The sequence below is a fragment of the Periophthalmus magnuspinnatus genome, chromosome 13, assembly GCF_009829125.3.
Source record: "Periophthalmus magnuspinnatus isolate fPerMag1 chromosome 13, fPerMag1.2.pri, whole genome shotgun sequence".
NCBI lineage: Eukaryota > Metazoa > Chordata > Actinopteri > Gobiiformes > Gobiidae > Periophthalmus > Periophthalmus magnuspinnatus.
Window position 1 is genome coordinate 12732382 of NC_047138.1, and position 15468 is coordinate 12747849.

General features: G+C 36.7%; 2 protein-coding genes across 2 annotated transcripts; one reads left to right on the forward strand and one right to left on the reverse strand.

Annotated features, from left to right (window-relative positions):
• Positions 1-12: 12 nt before the first annotated feature.
• On the forward strand, positions 13-9675 carry naalad2 (N-acetylated alpha-linked acidic dipeptidase 2). Its single transcript, XM_033977447.2, has 21 exons — positions 13-185; positions 1777-1898; positions 2717-2828; positions 3009-3195; positions 3322-3423; positions 3491-3616; positions 3692-3772; positions 4404-4509; positions 4602-4695; positions 4785-4880; positions 5047-5132; positions 5229-5348; positions 5414-5496; positions 5568-5631; positions 5893-5960; positions 6031-6122; positions 7365-7455; positions 7542-7806; positions 8398-8479; positions 8833-8925; positions 9016-9675. Exons 2-21 carry the CDS (start codon positions 1817-1819, stop codon positions 9203-9205), a joined length of 2220 nt encoding a protein of 739 aa, XP_033833338.1. The 5' UTR covers positions 13-185; positions 1777-1816; the 3' UTR covers positions 9206-9675.
• A 54-nt stretch (positions 9676-9729) lies between these two features.
• nlrc3l (NLR family, CARD domain containing 3-like) lies at positions 9730-15428 on the reverse strand. Its single transcript, XM_033977226.2, has 12 exons — positions 15225-15428; positions 14600-14815; positions 14421-14513; positions 13108-13288; positions 12893-13040; positions 12730-12822; positions 12296-12648; positions 11948-12157; positions 11652-11827; positions 11304-11580; positions 10986-11198; positions 9730-10896 (listed from the first exon to the last, which is right to left on the reverse strand). The coding sequence occupies exons 1-12, from the start codon at positions 15263-15265 to the stop codon at positions 10519-10521; spliced, it is 2379 nt and encodes a 792-aa protein (XP_033833117.1). The 5' UTR covers positions 15266-15428; the 3' UTR covers positions 9730-10518.
• Positions 15429-15468: the final 40 nt, after the last annotated feature.

The window sequence follows — 15468 nt, forward strand, 5'->3', positions numbered from 1 at the left end:
ACAGCTGTTCACACAACACAAGGTGTGATACAAGTGTGAGAAATTTTATACTTTGATTTTGAGAAATAATCATTTTATTTTTTATTGAGTGAGGATTAAGAATGCAAATCACAAAAGGGTATAAAGTGGACTGGACTGCAAAGGTCAGAAGTCTGTGGTGAAACGTTGGAGATCGTTCTGCTGAGGTGAGTTTGAATTTATGTTTCCAAAACATACTACTATAATAGTAATGTTTTCTCAATAAAATATTATAGGTATTGACTAAAATATGAGCACAATTATCACGTAATGATATAAAACTCTTTAAGTGATGTAAATATGAAAACCCCCCTTTTTTTTACAGCTGTAACTTTTGTCTACATTTTAGTTGACTGAGGGTAAATAAATGTAGATTATGGGACAACAAAGTTTTATTTATTTATTTATTTTATGACCTTTTTGTGAAACCAGAAACACCAGTCCGACCTGCAACAGGTACCAATACTGCTGTTTAAGTTTTACACTTTGGATTACTAATATGGAGCATAATAGTTGCCTTGCCTTTCTAGATGTATCTTTTGTCTTAATTCTTTATATTTGCAAAAAAAATCATTTGTTTTCACATTAGGCTAGATACATAACATGTTTTCTGTATATGAAGGATGACTACTTAACTTCTATTTTATATATGAAGGATAACTATGTGACTTTTATGTTCTACATATGAATGTAATCGCCCGGATAGCAACCTTAGGAGTTTTGATGAGGAACAGAGCAGAGCTGAGACGATTTGTCCAGTCCAGACCCAAGTGCATTTAGTTCTAACAGCAAAATTTAAAACCAGCCTGGCAGTAACAGCTTGCACACACAGCACCCTCTTGGAGCAGAGGGAGTCTGGCTCCTTTTATAGAGCCAACCTCCCTTAATTGGTTACTCCCACACTGCAGCACAGGTAAATTCCAGCAAATCCACTAATATTGTTAAAAGTTATCTTTAGCAAAACAGTGTTAATCTTCATTCAATCAAATGTGTTATTAAAATAGAGCTTTATATTAATTTACCAGTGTTAACTGTAGAAAACAAAGTAGATACAAAAAGCTAAAATATTTGGACACCCCTCCTCCTCAGCTCACAGTTGTCTGCCCCGGAACCTCATTAAGGTGCTCCTGTGGCCAGGGGACTCATTTGGCCAGAACACCTAAGATGAGAGACAACATAGTTAAGTAGGAATTCAAACAATTTAGTTGCAATCAATTGGCTGATACACTTATTCATGTCTTTTGTTACAGGCCACCTTTACCTACACAACCACTCCAACCAATCAATAAACATTTTAAACTTATTTGCATATTGTTATTTTTACCTGTTGGCTTTAAGTTTAGGCCTATGTAATGGACTAGCTACATTACAATGAAGCATGACTACTTAACTTCTATTTTCTATATATGAAGCATGACTACTTGACTTCTATTTTCAAAAATGAAGCATGACTACTTGACTTCTACCTTTGCTGCAACAGTGGTTACAGTAACATTAGACTCTAATAGTTTTGTTCACTGTACTGACTCAGCAGTGCGGCGGCCAAGGTGCACAGTACTTACCATTCCATTGACCACACTGGGCTGTAATGAACAGCTTTGTATGCCTGATAACACACTTGTCACTTCAGTGCACTCATTGGAAGGCTGTGTTATTGCCCCCTCCCCCTCTTTCTCCCTCTTTTCCCCTCCCTCTTGGTCTTCTCTCCAGTCTCTTACTGAGCACTACATAAACAAATTATTCTCTATCTCTGTGCAGGCACTCTGGGGAGACTGGACGCTTGCTGGAAGGTCTTAAAATGGGAACAAAAAGTCAGTTATTACAATGGATTTTTTTGACAATGATTGTTATGGGACTTTTCTTTTTTGGATTTATCATAGGTAAGTTTACATTTCACTTGTACAGTCTCACTTTAACTTAGGCGATATGTGTCAGTAGGCTTTGCTATCACCCCTTAGTCACATTTCACATCCATACACAGAAGTACTTTAGCGCATACTTTCTATGCTGTTTTTTTTTTATTATTATTACGTCAACTTTCTTACACGTGTTCCACTAAAATTACACAATGTAAATTTTCTGGGAATGACTTTCTTGTCTCCATGGAGATGTTAATTCTTTGCTTAAAATGCTGCCCAGTATGGCATTACTTAGATATCTCTTTGGGGACAATGAGGTAACGTCCCCGGGCCAAGTTGCAGGTCACTCACAGAAAGAATGCATGATTTACATATATTTGTTTTCAATACAAACACATGTAAATAAATGAATAAATAAATGCTAGATTGATATGTTTAATGCCATCTCCTTTTGAGACAGGTTGGGGACCCTCTATCAGTAAAATTACACAGTTCACAGTTTTTAGACATATGTGAGTTTCATCCCAATCAGACTAATTTTGGAGGCGTGAGAAGTTTTGTAGAAATGTGGGTGTGTTCTGGAAATTTGTGTATCTGTTATAAACTGTAATGACCCTTTTTTACAAAAATGAAAGTGAAAATAATTTTCACTTAATTCTCATTTCTGCAGTAAACCAAATTAATTTGAGTTTTTCAAAAGTTTCCCCATTTTTAGCCCCTCCCCCATGACCTTCACTGTCTTCACCCTGGACAAAACATGATCATATTTGAACAATTTGTGCCTGCCCTTTCAACAATTACTTTCAAACTGTGTTATAATAACCCATCTTTTACCCAAGGCTGGTTTGCAAAGCCTGAACATCCAAACAGTGAAAAGCAAAAAGACTCCAGCAAGTTCCTGAAGGAGTTTTTAGAAGAAATGAAGGCAGAAAACATAAGAAGGCATCTGAGGTAAATGCTACAACAGTTTACTTTTTGAAACTATTGTAATTTTGTATGCAAAAAATGTCCAGCAAGAAGAAGAATTCCTTAAGGTCAACTTATCTGAAATGGAAAACAATCATATTCTTCCAGTTATAACAAGGTAAATTAAAGTTTCATCATCAATTATAACAATTATTCTTCATGTAGGACATTCACCCAGCTCCCCCACTTGGCTGGAACAGAGCAGAACTTGAAGTATGCCAAGCAGATCCAGAAAGAGTGGCAGGACTTCGGGCTGGACTCTGTGGATCTGGTGCACTATGATGTCCTGCTGTCCTATCCCAACAAAACACAGCCAAATTACATCTCCATAGTGGATTCACTGGGGAATGAGGTAGGCAACAACATCAACTATATAGCCTGGGGAAGTCCAAAGTCTATTTTATAACCATGTAGTGAGATAAATAAGTAGGCCACTGGAAACTACTTTGAACTTGGCAACTAAGGCTTATGTTTGCAGATTTTCAAAACATCTTTGGCTGAGCCTGTTCCAGAAGGCTATGAAGACGTTTCAGACATTGTGCCCCCATACAATGCATTTTCAGCTAAAGGACAACCAGAGGTGAGCCTTTTCAGATTGATCAAAACAATAATGCAATATGTGGATTAACTGTATGTCTCTACCATAGGGTGAGTTAGTCTATGTCAATTATGGCAGGACAGAAGACTTTTTCAAGCTGGAGAGACAAATGGGAATAAATGTAACAGGAAAAATTGTAATAGTCAGATATGGAAAAATATTTCGGGGCAATAAGGTATGGAATTTTACATTTGAACCCAGCAGTAAAAAAACAAAGCCATAAATAACTAAATTAGTGTCTCTCTACCAGGTGAAAAATGCCATGTTATCAGGAGCAAAAGGCATCATCATGTTTTCTGACCCAGCAGATTATTGCGCTGATGGAGTACAGGTGAGTGTCTTCAACTTGGAGGGTTAGTGACACTTTAATGATAACTTTAATATCCATATTTCTAAAGTAGTACCAAGTACTTGCTAATTTGAGTATCCTGAGATAAGATATTTGGCCCACAAAGAGGAAATTTCTGTGTTGCAACAGCTGTAAAAAAAAAAAAAAAAGTAAAAAAAAGGTACTAAAACACAGAATTTATATTGACAATTTTAAAAGGTTCATTTTTGGTGAATAGGGAACAAAGCTTGTTTTGACAATATTTGTTTTTGTTTCCCTAAATCCAGTAATACCAGTAAAAACAATAATACCACATACCTACCTGGATCAATACTAAACATATAAAGACTACTAACACTAAATCAAAAGTGCATTGATACACATAAGACATGTAGGCTAAGAAATCATACAAATCAAGAAGGTTAACTTGTACAGCAGAATTTTTTTTAATGTATTTGGTATTCATATTGTTTGTAGATACAATAAACTTATATATGTGTGCATTCCCATAATACTGTAGTAAAATGAGAACATAACCCTTGGCCAAGAAATAATCTGTTCTCTTTTAATAATTTTAAATATGTAGAGAAATACACAGTGCAGTGTATTCTTTATTTTTATGTAAAATATTTAGACTTACCCAGAAGGCTGGAACTTGCCCGGTGGAGGAGCTCAAAGAGGAAACGTGCTGAACTTAAATGGAGCAGGTGACCCCCTCACACCCGGGTACCCTGCAAAAGGTAAACTCTTTTTAAATTCTCAGTAAGCCTCCAAAATGTTAAAATTGCTATATTATTAAGTAATTTATGTCATCTAACCACTTACCTCACAGAATACACATACAGATATAAACTTGAGGAAGGAGTTGGACTACCCAAAATCCCTGTGCATCCCATTGGGTACCATGATGCAATTTACTTGTTAAAGTTAGTTACACATTTTTTAAAATTTTATCATTGGATGGAAGGTTTCTGTGTATTACTGTTGAGACAAAACAAATGTAATTTACTAACAGGAACATGGGAGGACAGATTCCAACCAACAACTGGAAGGGAGCTCTGAATGTCTCATACAGAACTGGACCAGGATTCATCAATGACTACAAAAACTTGTAAACCTCATTTGACGGACTTACAAAGGCATATTTATCAAGTCGTTTTTTGGTCTGAGCATGTCAGTTGTCTTATAGTCGCTCTTGAAACTGTCTGCAAAGTCAGAGATAACAAATCAAAATTTCTTGATAATAATAAGTTGAATTTTTCTGATTCTATTTGAAGTTCGGTGCGTTTAAACATCCACACCAACAATCAAGTAACGAGGATCTACAATGTCATTGGCAAGATCAGGGGCGCTCTTGAACCAGGTAAAGCATCGAGATCTTTTATGTAGCGCTAATGCTGAGAATGAAAAATATTAAACTTGGACTAGACTAATTTGCTTTGTTTATGGTTGTGCAAAGACAGATACATTATTTTGGGTGGACACAGAGATGCCTGGGTCTTTGGAGGCATCGACCCCATGTCCGGTGCAGCAGTAGTCCACGAAACTGTGAGGAGCGCCGGCCTCCTGCTCGGCAAAGGTAACTGATATTTCATTTAATATGTTTGAGTTGATGTTTTTCCAATTTGTTGTTTCTGCATGAAGGATGGAGACCTAGGAGAACTATAATATTTGCCAGCTGGGATGCAGAGGAATTTGGTCTCCAGGGATCAACAGAATGGGCTGAGGTAATACTGTATTTCAAATTCATGTTTATGTTGCGATGCCATCTTTCAGACTCTTAAATTTTCTCTTATAGGACAATGCCAAACTGCTCCAAGAGAGAGCTGTGGCTTATATCAATGCTGACTCTGCTATAGAAGGTAATTGAAATGCACAACAGATTTTTTGCCTTCTTTTAAAATAAAATGTGTGTCAAATATTGGCACAAATGTTTACGCACATTATTCTTTTTATTTATATCCATATTTTTCTGCTATTATGGTCTATTTATGTACATTTTTCAAAGCCTCTATCTCTTACTGACTTCCAAAGACGGTATTATTTGCTGTTACATTTAAATCAACTTACAGTATTTTTTTATTTATACAAAATAAACTAGCATTTTTGTGTTTTTGTCTTAGGTATGTATACATTGAGGGTAGACTGCACACCCTCTCTTCACACACTTGTATATGACATTACAAAACAGGTAAGATGAAAAGAGTGGGTAAAACAGTGCACATACTATATACTTTCTGTAAAACATCTATATTGTGTAGATTGGCAGTCCAGAGGAAGGAGAAGAGGGAATGTCTTTATATGAAAGCTGGCATAAAAGAGACAATTGGACCGACAACCGTGACGCACCCAGGTACAAATACATGTGGGGTTCTCGTGGCCGCATATGTTAACTCATATTCAAGTATATCATGTGTTAAGAGAGGAACTGTCCTTTTGTGTCAATTATTTCTTAATATTGTGTAATGTCACATGGGCCTGGCACGATAACACATTTTGATGCACAATTGCTATGGTTGCTGCGTTAAATGATTGTCATAGTTTTACTTAGGACACAAAAGCAGCATACAATTGGTAAGTAGATCAACTTTTTATTAATGTCCATGCTAGTAATCAGGTAAATGTGGTAAGTATCAGGTTGGAGGGTCCAGAGGTGCAGGCAGGGCAGGTACGGGACAGGCCGGCAGGTAGACAGGCGAGGGGACAGGGAGGCAGCTTCTAAAAACAACAGAGGCACCTGGCCACAGAACAAATTATAATACAAAACTTGTCTTGTGGCACCAAACGCATGAACAAACTAGAGAAGTATCAACAGCGAACTGGCGAGGAGGGGATGAAAAAACAGGCTTATATCGCAGGTAAAGAGAGAAATTGGATCCAGTTGTGCCAGCTGTCAGATCAGGTAAGCCGACGCCCAGCTGGAAGGAGAGACAACACTGAAAGGGAGGGGGAGACAAGACGGAAAACAGCAGCAGGGAGGGTCCAGACGATAATATTCAAACAGTTTTAAGCCATTGACACAAAGCAGGATCATTCTAGTACACCATTTTTAAATAGACAGTATCAATAAATAAATGGTAGAATGACGCGATAACTAGCAACAGAAGTTTATTACTATTTATTCAACCTTTTACAGCACAAATTGTATCATATTACAACAAAGATATCTAAAACCTCCTCACTTTTACAAAAAAAATGTACACATTATGCATATTGAGCCCCAAAATATATTGCTGCAGCTATCATATATTGAATGATAAGTTGATATAGTGATTATTGTGACAGGCCTGATGTCACTTTAATAAGCCCCTTGTAAATGCAGCTGTTGCAGATTGCAGAAATGGAACTGTTAATGTTTTTGGTGTGAAAAGGAGGTAATATAACATGTTTATACTTTATTCTGCTCCTTTTCATTTCCATCTTAAACAAAAAAATAAGTAATAAAAAAGAAAAAAAATCAGTATATTTCTCTCTAAATGTATCGAAGCTTAATTTGCAGTGTAGACTAAAATCTATTGAATGCATAATGTATCATAGCCATAGTCTATGATACATTAAAGTGTAGTCTACAGCTAACTAGATCTTTCTTTTGTAGAATAAGTAAGTTGGGTTCTGGCAGTGACTTTGAGGCTTACTTCATCCGTCTTGGAATTGCTGCCGGTCGAGCCAGATACACCAAAAATAAGGTTGGGTGAGATCATTTGGACAATAATGTAAAAGCTAACTTAAAGTGTGTTTTGTCTAAACCAGTGTTCTTTTCTATCTGTGTCAGAAAACCGAACGCTACAGCAGTTATCCAGTTTACCACAGTGTGTATGAAACTTTTGAGATTGTGGAGAAGTTCTACGACCCCTCCTTCAGACGACTTGAAGCAGTGGCTCGGGTCCGTGGAGGGCTGATATTTTCATTGGCTGATTCCGTGGTCCTACCTCTCAGTGTCAACGAATATGCAAACTCACTCAGTATGTATGCAGTGAGCATCTCGCAAATCGCTGAAAGACACCTAGAGCAAATGCAGAAATATGGAGTGTCATTTGGTAAGTTTTATTTCTTTCAATCAGAGAGGAAATTTTGTTTTTTTCAAATGTCTTTTTATTAAACAAAGTATCAATGAAGTGTACAATACTTTAACTTTTTTTCCCCCCAAATAACAAATAACAAAATTATCCCCCCCCCCCCCCACGCACATAAAACAACAAACCACAGCTGCACAGAACAGAAATAAGACATACATATGAAAAAAGTGTTATTATTATTATTATTATTATTATTATTGTTGTTGTTGTTGTTGTTGTTATTGTTGTTAAACTAAATACAAATAATACAATACAATAATACATATAATTTTAAAGCTGTGTAATAATAAATAAAATGATAATGAAAAGGGGAGGAAGAGGGGAAAGGCCATAGTTTATAAAATTTTGTCTCTGATCCACGAACAGTATATCAAATTTTCTCTAAATCCATACAGGACATTATGCCTTTCATCCATTGTGCATGGGAGGTAATTGCAGAGTCTTTCCACTGAAGTAAAATTCAGCAATAAAAAAATGCAAACATCAGAACCTTTAGTTTGGAATTTGGAAAAAATGAAATTCAGGTTTTTAACTTTTTTTTTTTGTTCCAAGTTTCACTTTTTTCAGCGGTGACAAACTTCACAGCAGCAGCCGACAGCTTCCATGAGAGGTTACAGTCTTTGAATAAAGCAGAGTAAGTAGCCTACTGTATAATATGAAACTGTGATCAAAGCACTAATGGTTTTAAGTATTTCCAGGGTTGTTTCATTTGTGTTAGTGTTTAACAGGGCTATAAGAATCCACTAAAAATGCTAAATAATGTCTCTAATGATCTACTGTTAAATAAACCATGTATGTCTTTAAATCTGGCTCTGATGTTACTTGTATGAGTGGTTTTCATTTGTCAAACCCTCTTTCTTTAGTGAAATAGCATTATGTTCCACTTCACTTTTGCCCCTAGATGCCACCATTGTGTAATAGAGAATGTATTTAAATGTTAAAGAGTCTGTTTGTCAGAGTCTATTCGTCATACATTTCCATGCATAGTCCTTTGCAGGTTCGAATCGTGAATGACCAGCTCATGTACTTGGAGCGTGCATTCATAGACCCTTTAGGTTTACCAGGCAGACCATTTTACAGGCAAGTAAATCATCTTATTGTTTAGTGTTTTAAAAAAGCGTGATATTTTCATTGTCATTTTACAATTTAACTTGTTTTTTTGTGTTTTAGGCATGTGATTTTCGCTCCCAGTAGCCACAACAAGTATGCCGGCGAGTCTTTCCCGGGAATCTATGATGCATTGTTTGACATAGAAAATGCAGCTGATCCAGAGAAGTCCTGGGATGAAGTCAAGCGTCAAATCAGCATAGCCTCATTCACAGTCCATGCGGCTGCCATTACGCTCACATCACCAGCATGAAGAGACTACCCACTTTGGACTATTGGACAATTCAAAGTGTAAAATAATAGACTCATTAAAAGTGTATAGCATTTGTTTTAAAAGAGGTATTAGGTCTTGTCCTTGTATTTTAAAATGGTAATCATGTTTTTTCAACACTCACATAAACCAGCAATAAAAAATTCATATAGGATGGACGGTACCAAGCAAAATAATAAAAAATAATACAAACACAAGACCGTTCAGATTTCAGTTAAAGTGAATCAAAATTGAATTCATCTGTTGGGCAGATCCATGACATCAGACACTTGGCTCACATCTATAACGCAGATCTACAGTGACTGGTGAATTACATTAGGTCACAAAAGGATTTGCAAAGTCTACAATAGATAAAACTGATAAATTTAACACACACACAAAAACACTTTGTAAAACCCTGATAACCTGAATCATTAATCTGTAAATCTTTTCTATGCAGATTACAATATGACATTTTAATTAGGTCAGGTTTGAATGACTGATTAAACAACACACAGGGCTACATTAAACCAATTTATTAGTAGTCTAAACCGGGTTATAATGGCAACAAACACATGACTGTTTCTCCCTACCTCTCATTTCCTTAGCATCACAAAAAAAAATATATAAAGTTATGAAAAATTCAATCAGCTTGTATCTTTTCATCCATAACAAAAGGGACAAAAAACATTTTTCATATTTTTTGTAAACAATAAGTGTGCAAAATTGTATTGCATTGCTTAAAAACATATTTCTAATCTCCCCAAAAACATATTAGTGAGCTCACTTGAAACACAACTGCAAACTCAATGAAAGACAAAATACGGTATGTCATCAACCCATTCACCTGTAGAATAACTTAAGGATAGAGAAATATGCGTAACATAGTGAATTTGCCTCCAGGTGTTGTACACATAGACTGTATAAAGAATATGTACAGCAGGCATGGGACGATATTGGAATTTGGTGTTACGATTATATTATCATGATGACCAAAATAATTGTGATTAACGATTATATCATGGTAATTAAGTTGTTGACAGTTTAAAAATGTCATCATATTTTTAATGTTTAAATATGAAACTTATTCATAATAATGTTTATATAATTGTACTTCATCAATAAGAACAACTATAATTTAGCGGAGAAGATTATGAATAAGTACATTTTTTTCTGCACATTCTGGAGATAAATACTGATTACCTCTGTTGGTGATTCTCATGATTATATAAAATGTCCCATGAATGATAATTGTGTACCCTTTTTATCACAAACAATATTATTATTGTATACAGTCTATGGTTGTACACCACCAACTAATCATCGACCTGGGTTAGCTCTCTGAGACATTCTCTTATGTGTTCCATCCTATCTCTTGGACAAGTTTGTAGCGTCCTCTCCAACAACACCCTCACCTCATCATGGCCATTCGCCCTCTCATTACTGCGGTTGTAAAGATTGCCACTAAGTAGTTTGTTGTTGTTGGGAGAAAGCAAGCCACATAGGAATCTCAAAAACATGTCATATTGTCCCAGGGGCGAGTTAAAAGTCCGTGTTATAGCAGACTGCACAACTTCTGCTGCTGTTTTGGACGTGAAGAAAGTGGGCACCTGAAGGACGCCTCGACTCTGCTCCAGAACGTTTTTGGAATCCACGTGAAAAACGGTAAAGACATACAAAGCAGCCATGAACTCCTGGGAGAAATAAGTGACTTTTAGATCGATTGTTGATGCTAAGAAATGTTAGGAATGCGTAATACCACATCAGCAGAAATACTTTATACCTGATAAGTTAAGTGTATAAAAATGTATCTTCTTTTTCCTGAAGAGGTTGGGGGAAGCTCGCTACATAGGCCAGAAAAGACTGTAACATCAGTGACGTCTAGACTGTGCTCTTTCATGTCCCTCTCATCAAACGTAGTAGAGTTCTGCTCCAACATTTTCAGAGCCATCTTCCCCAAGTTCCTCAACATCTGCCTGTCAGAATTGGACCATTTCTAAGTGGGAAGATTACAAAGAATGAAAGTATGAAGTATGAAAGTGATTATAAAACCTTAATGCATCAATTTTGAATGATCGCACAAACATTTTAAAAACCTCACCAGGTTATTTTCAGCCTTATCATAGTAGAACTGCAGTCTGCGGTTGGTCTGGATAAGTAAGGTGTTTACATAGAATTGGGTCAGTTTGGGGGGATAGCTTCCATAATCTTGTGTTTTATCAAAGTTATGACCAAAGATTCTGGCCACCATCCAGCAGATGAACGGCTGCCGGGTTAGAATGTGGAGTGTGGGCAGTTTTTTATAATGATCTACAATGTTAGATCCCATTTCCGCATTTTTGAAGCGTCTGGACAAGTAGTCATCTTTCATCTCATTACTAGAGGATACAAATATATGAAAGGTAAGAACTGGCATAGTTATATCTGATACAAAATTGAAATTACATACTTGAATCCTTGGACTTCAGTTACAGCATCTATAAATTGTGATGGAATCTGGGAGACCGCGGCCCGTCGACCTAAAATCCACACTTGAGCACCGGGGAGGAGAGTGCCTCTGATAAGATTCACAATCAAATCATCTACTTTTGCAGGAATGTGGCTTTCCTTTATGATGGGAGAATTCTAAAAAATTAAGTCAACAATTCAATTTCAGAAGCATTAAGGCTGTACTTAAAGAGTAAGAAAAGTCAGCTGTTTAAGTTAGACAAGTTGCCACCTAGAAGACCACTGAAAAACACTTACCTTCCAGTCCAGTGCAGTTTGGTAACAATCAAATGAGTCCATTATGATGAGAAACTTGAGGTTCTCATCTTCTAGATATTTCTTAGTTTTACACAAAGAATGATGATATTCTATTACATCTATGATGGACATTTCATTTGAAGCAGAAAGAGTTTTGTTTCTTAGATTCCACAAAGAACTAAACGGTAGTGTGATCACATATTGCAAATCCTAAAGAAAAGAAAAGAAAAAAAAAAAAACATTAGAAAGGGGGGGGGGGGGGGGGGTTTACAATCTACAAACTGTACAATCTACAGGGGAACTGTAGATTGTAGATTGTAATACGCTGAGCTGTATTTTAAAAATCACCTTATTGGCTCGATGTTCTGCCCAGTCATAACAAAATTTCCCTACAGACACAGTCATGCCGATACCTGGAATTCCTGAAGTCAGTACAGTACGTACAGGCTGACCATCAGGCTTCTGTAATCGGAACAGATTGGAAACTCGGATATTTTGGTCAGTCTGAATAGTCTGGACCGGTGACTGAAGGGGAAATCTCAACTCATCTGAAGCGCCAACACCTCCACAAGCAAGATGGACTATCTCTGGCTCAACATAGACGTCGTCCAGAAGACTGCGTTTTCCTGGTTGAGGTATTCCCTCAAAGATGTACATGTATTTTCTAACTATATCTTGCTTCAGACTAGAACGAATCAGTGCTTACAGGGGAAAATAATAGAACATGTTTAGCTTTTATTTGAAGTCTTTGATAAATAGGTCATAAATAGGTGTTTTCTTACCTTTTTTGCAACTCACTCGTAGTTCTTCAGCTTCTTTGTTCTTGGTGATGTTATCAAGGGCACTTATTGTGTTTAAAAGAGCACGGTCCTGGCCTGATGATTTGAAACATTATCACAATAAACTTAATTTTCAGATTTTTTGATTAGGTATTTTTTGACTTACCAAACATTTCAATAATCCTATCCACAAAATCGAGTAAATCACCCTCAAACATTTGTTTAAGAGTGAAACCTGACTGTCGTTGGTGAAAGTTCAGCTTAAACTTGTAAAGCTCATCTTTGCTGAGATCTGTGAGGGCTTTCTGTATATGCTGTGGGAGAAAAGACCATTTTTAATGTTTAATGATTGCATTTTTAGGTCGCTATGGTCACACAAACCTTAAAAACATGAGGCAGATCCTGTTCAGGGTGCAATCCAACCCGGTATCCGTACATATCCATTGGCTGTTCAACTTCTAGTTCGACTGGCTCTGGTGGTTCAGGTGAGTTGGTTATCAAAATTTCCTCATCCTCATCCTCTTCATCTTCAGCTTCAGATAACTGCTCTATATCAGAAGCACTAATAGAACACTTGAAATTAACTTACCATACAAATAAACATAATATATAATACAGTCATTTCAAAGTGGTGGAATGAAAACACAGCCCATAGCAACGGCTTACTGCTGGTGGGACAGGTCCCAAAAGCAGACTGTTAAAACCATTTTCAGCAGGTCACAAGTGTCTTATGAGCTACATGTGGATTATTATTCACTATAGCAGGGTCAAACTTTAAATCTTTGGGTTATATTACTTATTATATCAAATGAAAGGTTCACCAGTATGACATTAAACTTTTCTAGCTTGCATCCATCCAGTGGGTTGTATTTCCTGTTAAAAATATCTTGAACAGATCTAAGCTGTAACTTAACCTGATAGTGTCACCTGCAGGCATCTTGTTGACATGGAGATCAATAAGATTAATGCCATACTGTGGATTATTTAACCAGGAGATGTGACCTCCTCCAGACAAGTTACAAAGTGCACCTTTAAGTCTGCACTCTTACTGTTTAAAAAAAGCTACTACAGTCAACAAAACCTGAGTTGCCAGTGCCAAGCCCGCAGAGAGACGACACATACAAGTTTTTCTCATTATATGCAAAGGTCATGTGGTTATGTCATGTGCCTAGTGTGAAATCTCAGAATCTCCAGAATTCACTCACTGAGCTGCAAAGACTGCACTAGCACTGATTTATGCTTGCCTGCAGGTGCTGGGGTTTAAGTAATGAAGAATCAGATCGGAGAGTTTTTTAGTTTTAGATGGATTTCCACAGTGAAACTAGCAACCAAAATGAGACTTATGTGAAGCTCATTCTGCTTCCTGATTGGATAATAGCCTTGATAAACAAAACACCAAATTCTAACAAAGAAAATGGGTATCATGTCCAATGTTTTTGCAGCTTAAAATAAATCACTATCAAAATTGTTATCAGTAAAAGCTGTATTTGATTAGAAATATCTGGGGATACAAATAGGTAACATTTATGGAAGTTAAAATCTTACATACAGTTCCTTTAAATAATAATCTCTCAGTCTCGCAGTTATAAAAAAAAAAAGTTAACTATAAAAGCAAGTGAAACAAATTGCCAAATAAGATCCCGGCCTTACCCGCTCACCAAAGTCTGCCAACACACACAGATATAAAAATCTACCTGGTCTCTATGACAAATGCTCCAGGTGGTTTGGTCTGCATTGTCGTCATGGTGTACTCTGTCTCTGGAGAAACTGGACGATTCATCTGCAACCTATAAAGTCAGAACAACGTTCATACTGAGAAAAGAAAATATAGCCTATGATTTCATGTGGTCAAATTTATGTGTTTTTTTTTTACCCTGTCCCCTCACAAACAGCTGCTTCTCGGGGTAATAAAGGACCAGGGCGATTAAAAACTCCAGCCACTTCTTCATCACATTTGCTTTCCTCTTGGTCATCTTCATCTGCCCCCGAAGCACCAGTGTCCTCCATCAAGTCATCGCTGTCACTTTTCATTGAACCATAACTGGAGGGTGGCCTTTGTCGCTTCTTCCTCATCTCCTCATCCGAATACCTGCACAAATGAAAAAAATAAATTAAATAAAATAGAAAAAAAATCCGTGTTGTTTTCCTTACAGATGGCATCACATTCTAATAGATGGGGCTTAGTAGTTGCCATTTAAGTGTATTAACAGAAACGAGGAAAGTCAACATTATTCAAAGGGAGAATCCATTTTAAACTGATAAACGTATGACTGCCCAATCTTTGTCTACCCAGCCACTTCTGCAATACTTTACGAAGTCAGATCTTTATACAATGAGAATCAGTCTGGCTCCCAGGGAAGCTCCATATAGAAATCTAAAACCATGGCTCGTATACCCCTCGAAAATCACTAAAGGTAATGCAAAGTTGGTTTTAAACACAAGTTACAGCCCCTTACTATTATCATGTTAAGCTGTTATCTCTAGGAGGCTAAAATTACCGGTCGTCTTCCGCGTTGGGCTCCATTTTTAGTATAAGCATTCAGTGGATTTTGATCTTAAAACAAAATCTGTTCATAATTGCCTGGGATTAGACAGGAATTCGCTTAAAAATAAAGTCAATACAAAGTTCAATACGAAATATGACCCATCATTTAAGAGACGTTTTGACTTTCGGTTTCGAAGTCCATCCCCCGGATATACCCTTTCAAAATAAAAGTGAAAAAACAAAAACACGCATAAAAA